The sequence below is a fragment of the Mchenga conophoros genome, linkage group LG6 (genome assembly GCF_057382185.1).
Source record: "Mchenga conophoros isolate Kocher_MC1m ecotype Shallow Benthic linkage group LG6, M_conophoros_male_GT1.1, whole genome shotgun sequence".
Taxonomy (NCBI): domain Eukaryota; kingdom Metazoa; phylum Chordata; class Actinopteri; order Cichliformes; family Cichlidae; genus Mchenga; species Mchenga conophoros.
In genome coordinates this window covers 27,870,619-27,878,853 of record NC_140531.1, presented here as the reverse complement: position 1 = coordinate 27,878,853, position 8,235 = coordinate 27,870,619, and the positions used below count along the sequence as shown (strand labels likewise).

The following is an 8,235-nucleotide window of genomic DNA, read 5'->3' as shown; positions in this document are numbered from 1 at the left end:
AGTTATTTTTGTTTTGTTGTTATTTTGATTTTAATAAAACAAAATAACATAAAGAATCAAATTGTTTCTTTGTTTTTTTAAATTTAATTTATTTTACAAATAAATTAATAATAATATTAATAATAATAACAACAAATTAGTGCTGTCAGCGTAAACGTCATTAGTTAAAATGACGTTAACGCTGACAGCACTAATTTGTTGTTCCAGAGAGCAAGCCAAACACTGGTCTAGAAAAGGACGATCTCTAGTAGTGCTGCACTACTAGTAGATTTTGTTTTAACCTCCTAGGACCTGGTGTCCACATATGTGGACATAAGATTTATGAGACCAAAATACAAAATTTTGCTCTTCAAAAACCTGATATCCACTTATGAGGGAGGACATTACACTGCCCCTGTTCAATCGAACTTTAAAATGAATGTCCTCATATGTGGATCTCATTTTTTTGAGAAACAAAAAAAAGATAGTCCGAATCTGATGTCTTTGTTTTCACATTCATCAGGTCCCAATCAACCCAAATGGCACAGAGAAATTAAAAATGCATGCCATGAAAGAGTTCAGGTCTTAGGATGTTAAAAATGTCCCTGCTGATGAGACCAGTGAATGTGGGGCGACGGTGGCAAGAAAAAACTCCCTCCTGGAGGAAGAAATCTTGGGAGGACCAGGCTCTCTGGGAGGACCCTTCCTCCTGAGGGCAATACTTACCAGTACTTGTCCTCCAGTGTGCGATGGTGGGCTGGGACGAGTGTTGTTTCTTCTCAGCATGATGATGACCTTCCTTCCATTTCCTGTTTCAGAACTGAGAATGAAGACAAAACTGGTTAACAAGGTAACAGGACATTTAAAAATTCTCTCACTTCAGGATGAGATGCTGTGTCTTCTTACGTTTCTCTTGTAAAACAGCATGTAGGCCGAGTGCTGCTGTTCCTCACAAGCTGCCGATCCGGTTGTGTGGAGCACCTGTGCGTCATTATAGGTGAGCCAGCGATCTGATGTAGAGTGCTGACTCTCCTCAGGATGGACAGAACTACAGATGTAGTGTCCTGAAATCACATTAAGACAAATGAATCCAACTTCTGGAAGTCAGCTGATTCAAGCAAACAGTGATTTTGACTTAGTGCGTCTTAGAACATCAAAAGCTTTTGTGTGTGAGTCCTTCACTGAAAAGTAGAAAGTTTTCATTTTCTGTTTGTAACAAGTCTGTTGTTTTACCTGACTCTGTGCCTCCATAATGATTGATGATGCTGACAAGACTATAACAGCCACCACCCTGAGAAGGAACAAATCCAAAGAGTGTTAGTTTCACAAAGTCTCACATCAGAGCCATAATTAAGCTGATTTGCTGAGGCTACGTCCACACTAATGCGTTTTCGTTTGAAAACACATCGTTTTCTCTCCGCTTTGACCTCCCGTCCACACTGAGATGGCGTTTTCCTCAAGGAAAAACACAGCATCTTGAAAATGCTCTCGAAAACGCACACATTTCAAAACGGAGTTGTCCCGTCGCAGTGTGGACACTCGAAAACGCAGACTTTCTAAAACGATGACGCATTTTAGCCATGTGATGCAGTCATGTGAGCAATTAAACAAAGATAGCCGAGTGCATTATACAGCGGTTGTTTTGATTGCTCTCAACTTTGACAGCCCTAAAAAAGATTAATATCAGTTTGTACATGCTCCGGATAGCTTTTCTTCAAATTCTGTAATCCTCACTCACTTTTGCGCATGCGCAGGACTGGAACGTAAGCGTTTTCGGCCGTTTCAATGCAGACGCACAACTATTTGAAAATGACTGAAAACACTAGTGTGGACACGGAGTTTTCAAATCTATCAGGGCTAGTGTGGACGTAGCCTGAGACGTTCTGCAGTCTCTTTTTACCTGATTGGATGGCACCACCAAGTCCCTCTGCAGCCTGACGGGGTCATCCACCTTCTTAATGTTGTAGGTTTGTGTAAAGCCAAACCTCTTCAGATGCAAGATCAGGACTCTGGCAGAAAAGAAAAAAAAAACACAAACAAGGTAGAAAATAAGAAGAATGAGTGTCAAACACAAACAGAAGATGGGAGAAAACGACTGCTCAAGTATTGTCTCGAAAAACTCTGATATTTGATGCGCCACAGTTTGGAAACCTGGTCAGTCGATCACTTCTGATGTGACCTTACTCACCTTGGCAGTGTATCAAAAGACGACTTCAGTTCTGAGGCCGTCCCTCCACAATCACAGCGAAATTCTATTTCTTGTTCCTGAACAACAGCACAGAGAAAACAGGCTTTATGGTAGAAAGAAATCTCAACATATGCACACACACATACGCACAAACACTAACAAAAAAGGTGTGTTAAGATCGCTGACACTACAACTCTATTGGAATTTGTGATCTTACCTTCAAGTATGTCTCTAACATGTTTATAATAGACCCCTCTGGAACAAGGTCAAGAGACAAGCTGGTGAAGTCCTCGTGCTGTGATGATTGGTGACCACAGCTACACATTTCAGGAGTAACGTAGTTAAAGTAAAGATCAGGTAGGTGGAAAAGAGGTATATGAAAATATTGCAACCAGCTCTGCGTTTCTGAAAGACAGGCTTACCTCTTGCATGTCCTCATGTTTTCCATTTTAAAAATGTGATGCTCTTCTACTGGGCAGGTATAACTTTGGCCCAGGAGAGCTGCGTTCCTCTCCAGGTGAGGTGCGAGCCTTTTGACCTCATTGAGGAACAATGTTAGGAATTCATGAGCGTCCTGAAAGAAAAGCAGAGAGATTTAAAACAGTACATCAAAATCAGAAGGTAAAGCAAAAAAACAAAATGTCCAAATAGCTGACGCACTTTCTGTGCACTGCCGGTGTATTCAGGAGCTTGACTGCTGAATGCCTTCTTAAAAGCTCTTAGGTGGTGATCTTTAAGGCCATAATCTGTTGACTCATGACAGTCCCTGACATCAATGAGCCTTCTGTAGAAAGGAAAGGGTAAACAGACATTTCTGCTGTTAGATCTCTTTGTTCTTCAGGTTTTTGAAGAAAGTAGAAGGTTGACGTAGCGCACCTTAAGAGCTGAGCTTCTGGATCTGTGCTCCACAAAACCTCCTGACGCCTGATGTCTCTTATGAACTCCTCAATGTTGAGGAGGCTCTGCAGGCAGGAGTTCATATAGCAGGTGTTTCCGATGTTTGGAAACCTGACACACACGCACAACGTTTACAGTATCAGTGTAAAAGAATTCATTTTCTCCACTTTGACAAAGTGAGCTTTGGTCTTTGTGCACCACGTGTACTCACCCGAAGCAGTCTATAGTCCCAGTTTGACTTTCTATTATTTCTCCACCGCATGCTACACTGCTCCAAAAAGGTAAAAACACAAACACAAAATTAGGAAAGATGTCAGGATGCTGAGCAGTGTATGTGCATGGATGCATGAGCTTTGAAGTTGAAACATTTTGGAGGACGTCTTTCTCTTACCTGTTAAACACATGCTCCCATCCACTCTCTTGGTCCAGAAGCTCCATAATCCAAGTGTCCCAACTCAGGTCTGCTGGGATCGTTTCCGTGGTGCTTCTTACCTGATATAAATATATAGGACATAGCTGTGTGCCTCATTGCTCTTAATTGCTCTCATTTAACTGTGATGAGTAAATGCTTGATGACAGTGACTCTTTCCATAAAACATACCTTCCCGGATTTAAAAAGAGTCTTCACAGTGTTGCTCTCTGCCTCTGCATCGCTGTCAGTTTGCTGCAGAGGACGAACAAACATAAGTTTATTAAAAAGTACATTTTAAAGAGAATGTGTATTTCATATGTTTTGTGTAAAAGCAAACCGAGGAACAGCAGAAGATGTGTCTCCATTTTCTCTTCTTTTGGCCATTTTCAGGGTTAGCTGGTGTGGCAGCAACAGAAGCATCCGGGATGCTGATGAGGACAAAAGTGTAAATGTTGTGGAAATTTATAAGAAGGAGTACATTTTGCTAATACAGATTGCTAATAAAAGTGAATAACTGTAATGGAATACCAACATGAACAAAATCATGTATTTTATACATTTACACTCTACATTTTCAAACGCTAATCTCTGCATCCATATAAATAATAGACAAGACTAGAAGGAGTAAAAAAGATGTAAATACACAAGGTGGAAGAAAAATGCCAATAAAAGGGAAATAAAAGAGCTCCAACCAAACCACTGCTATAAATATCTCCAGCAGCATTAAAGAGTGGCGCATTTCTTTACCTCTGATGAGACGTAGAAGGAATTTCCTTCTCTGCCACGTTTTGTTTGTGTAATTTCTGTTTAGAAACAAGAAAAGCAACATCAGTAATGGCATAAAACAAACATACCAAGTGGGTCTCTCCATGAAAAGTGTCCAGTTAGAGAATTTGGTATTATTTCATATTATTTATCACTTTAGTGAGCTGTCAGCTCATGAAGCAGATATAGGAATATCTTTAAATAAAATAAAAACAATTTATTCATGCCTTAAATTGAGTTTTAAAGTTTGTCCTATGAAATACAAAATCCTTCATTTGGTTCTGATCAAAATTCAGTTTTTACAGAAATCATCCATGAAGCTTCAAAAATGCTTATTCACCATAAAAAATATTTAGAGAAACATCCTGCAAGTCTCTTCGAACTTACCTTTCTGTGAAAAAAAAACGTTTAAACATCTTTGAACTTAATTTGAGGACATGGCTGTGTGCTAAATTGCTCTTAATTCTTCTCATTTAACTGTGATGAGTAAATGCTTGATGACAGTGACTCTTTCCATAAAACATACCTTCCAGAATTTAAAAAGAAACCAGCGACACTTTTTTTGTGTCTTCACAGTGTTGCTCTCTGCCTCTGCATCGCTGTCAGTTTGCTGCAGAGGACGAACAAACATACGTTTATTAAAAAAGTAAAGTCACTTTAAATTAACAAGTGCAATTTAAAGAGAATGTGCATTTCATATGTTTTGTGTAAAAGCAAACCGAGGAACAGCAGAGGTGTCTCCATTTTCTCTTCTTCTTTTGACCATTTTCAGTAACAGGAGCATCCGGGATGCTGATGAGGACAAAAGTGTAAATGTTATTTTTCAAAGTGCAAATTTTTAACAAGGAGTACATGCTGGAGATTGCAGATAAAAATTAATAACTGTAATGGAACAAAATCATGTATTTTGTACATTTACACTCTACATTTTCAAACGCTAATCTCTGAATCAATATAAATTATAGACAAGACTAGAAGTAGTAAAAAAGATGTAAATACACAAGGTGGAAGAAAAATGCCAATAAAAGGGAAATAAAAGAGCTCCAACCAAACCACTGCTATAAATATCTCCAGCAGCATTAAAGACTGGCGCATTTCTTTACCTCTGATGAGACGTAGAAGGAATTTCCTTCTCTGCCACGTTTTGTTTGTGTGATTTCTGTTTAGAAACAAGAAAACCAACATCAGTAATGGCATAAAACAAAGTATATGGTATGAAAATACAAAATCCTTCATTTGGATTCAAAATTCAGTTTTTACAGAAATCATCCAAGAAGCTTCCTTAAAAGTTTCAAAAATGCTTGTTTACCATAAGAAAATATTCATAGAAATGTGCTGCGAGTCTCTTCAAACTTACCTTTCTGTGAAAAAGAAGTTTAAACATCTTTGGACTTGATGTGATCGCAGCCAAAATCTCCTCAGCTTTGCAAAAGTTCAACTGAAAACAAGCAGTCAAAGGTTGTATATTTATAAACTTTCAGCATAGAATGTTCATACCCTGAACAGCAAACATCATCATTATGATGTATGGGGCAAATTTGCATATTTTGGAATGTATGCTCATTTGAACTGTATGGTGCTCGTCTCCAAGCAACTGCTACACAAAACAGGTCAAGTCAAGTGGCTTTTATTGTCATTTTAACCACGTGCAGAGGTGCTGTACAGAGTGAAACGAGACAGCGTTCCTCCGAGACCCTGGTGCTATATATGACATATACGGACAAACCCAGGACTACATAAAGTGCAGTGTGCATAAATTGCAAAAATAAACAAGACAAAACAGTGCAAAACGTGACAGAACAGGACGAAACAGACACAAGACAATGGAAATGTGCAAAATGCTGAGTATTGTGCAAAAGTAACTTGGTGTCTGTATGTATGTATATGAGTGTGAGATACTGCAGATAAGTGCTTGGTAGTGACATGTGTGAAGGTGTGCGTGTGCCAGTGCAGTCACTGAGTGTTCAGGGGTCTGACGGCTTGTGGGAAGAAACTTTTCCGTAGTTTGGTAGCGAGGGCCCGGATGTTGTGGGACCTCTTTCCAGAAGGCAGCAGGGTGAAGAGTGTGTTTGAAGGCTGTGTGGGGTCCTCCAGCAAGCGGGTGTTATAAGGAGGGGAGAGGGGCTCCAATGACCTTCTTAGCTGCTCTCACAATCCGTTGTAGGGTACTGCGATCCAATACGCTGCAGTTACCATACCAGACAGTGATGCAGCTACTTAGGATGCTCTCATTAGTCCCACTGTAAAAGGTGGTGAGAATGGATGGTGGGAGATGGGCTTTCCTCAGCTTCTGCATGAAGTAGAGACGCTGCTGGGCCTTCTTGGTTATGGAGCTGGTGTTGAGGGAGCAGGAGTGGTTCTCCGCCAGGTGGACACCAAGAAATCTGGTGCTCTTGACGACCTCCACAGAGGATCCATTCATGTTAAGTGGGCAGTGATCCCACTGTGCTCTCCTGAAGTCAACGATCTCTTTTGTTTTGTTTTGGTGTGCTGGGGGAGCAGCACAGCAAAGAAGGACTCATCCAGGCTGGAGAAACTGATCAGGAGGGCTAGCTCTGTGGTCGGCATGAAGCTGGACACTCTGGTGACAGTGGCAGAGAAAAGGACATTAAAGAAACTGATGGACATTATGAACAATGCTGGGCATCCTCTGCACATGGCCATTAACAACCAGAAGAGTCTGTTCAGTGACAGGTTGCTTCTCCCAAAGACAAGAACTAACAGACTTAAAAACTCCTTTGTCCCACACGCCATCAGACTGTTTAACTCCTCTCTGGAGGGGAGAGGGAGGGGAAACAGGAGGACAAAGGAGGGGGGAACAACTAAGCTGTAGTGCCTCTTCACCTCACTGTGCAATACCTTTTGTGCAATACTTTTGTAAATAGTCAACAGTGCAATAGACTCAATACTTGAAATGTGCAATTCACTTGTATTTTTATTTTTTATTCCTATTTATTCTATTTATCCCCTTCGTATATTTTATTTATATTGTCTCTGTATTTATATATGTGTGTGTGTGTGTGTGTGTGTGTGTGTGTGTGTGTGTGTGTGTGTGTGTATATATATATAATATTCAGTAACTCTGTAACTTCTGTCGGTGCTGTGCTTTTTTGGAAATCGAATTTCCCAGAGGAACCCACCCGAGGGATTAATAAAGTTCTATCTAATCTAATCTAATCTAATCTAATCTAAACATTCAGAGACAGGTTGTTGACTCTACACCTCTACAGATGGCCCGCAGTGCAACCCTTCAGCTTCCTAGTAAATGCACCTATATACAAATTTAAAGACCTAGGAGACTTACTTCTCGTCACAGAGTTGTAGCATTCACAACATTTTCAGAAAACTTGAACTCAAGGTCAAAGTCACTGATATTCAAACTGACCCCAGAACTTTAGTAAATGCACCAATGGCATCAATTCAAAATCCTGCCCCTCGTTCTCGACCAAGCTGAGTATACAATTATGAAACAATCATTTCCCATTTTATTTCACTATCTGTAACTAAGACAAATAAACAGTATTTGGGACACAAGTCACTATTAAAGTGGTTAGTGAGACTGTGTCTTCTTACGTTAATCTTGTAAAACAGGATGTAGGCTGAGTGCTGCTGTTCCTCACAAGCTGCAGATCCAGTTGTGTGCAGCACCTGTGCATCATTATAGGTGAGCCAAGGATCTGATGTAGAGTGTGGACTCTCCTCAGGATGGACAGAATTACAGATGCAGCAGCTGTTTCCGATGTATGGAAACCTGACACACAAACAAAAGTTTACAGTATCAGTGTAAAATAATTCATTTTGTCCAGGTTGAGAAGGTGAGCTTTGGTCCTTGTGCACCACGTGTACTCACCTGAAGCCGTCTCTAGTCTGAATTTTATTTTCCATTATTTATCCACCGCCCAAATGTTTCACTACGCTACTGCAAAAAGGTAAAAACACAAACACACAATTAGACGCTGAGCACTAGATGTGCATGTATGCTAGTGATGTGTCG

The 8,235-nt window shown here is 40.2% G+C and overlaps 1 protein-coding gene across 1 annotated transcript; it reads right to left on the bottom strand.

Moving 5' to 3' along the window:
• On the bottom strand, positions 1-8,235 carry LOC146572810 (uncharacterized). The gene is made up of 20 exons (XM_085277230.1): positions 8,092-8,235; positions 7,815-7,992; positions 5,599-5,679; positions 5,345-5,400; positions 4,961-5,033; positions 4,768-4,851; positions 4,224-4,279; positions 3,814-3,904; positions 3,666-3,728; positions 3,456-3,556; positions 3,276-3,332; positions 3,044-3,175; positions 2,828-2,951; positions 2,590-2,741; positions 2,385-2,484; positions 2,168-2,244; positions 1,880-1,988; positions 1,213-1,270; positions 886-1,043; positions 1-799 (listed from the first exon to the last, which is right to left on the bottom strand). Exons 1-20 carry the CDS (start codon positions 8,124-8,126, stop codon positions 794-796), a joined length of 1,791 nt encoding a protein of 596 aa, XP_085133356.1. The 5' UTR covers positions 8,127-8,235; the 3' UTR covers positions 1-793.

What these genes read in the sequence shown, in the direction of transcription:
- LOC146572810 (XM_085277230.1), bottom strand. Translation starts at nt 8,126, where the DNA reads ATGGAAAATAAAATTCAGACTAGAGACGGCTTCAG. An exon ending in TCCTGTTTTACAAGATTAAC is followed by an intron (nt 5,680 to 7,814) that starts GTAAGAAGACAC and finishes GCTTGTTTTCAG; the next exon opens with TTGAACTTTTGCAAAGCTGA. An exon ending in ACATCTTCTGCTGTTCCTCG is followed by an intron (nt 3,729 to 3,813) that starts GTTTGCTTTTAC and finishes CGTCCTCTGCAG; the next exon opens with CAAACTGACAGCGATGCAGA.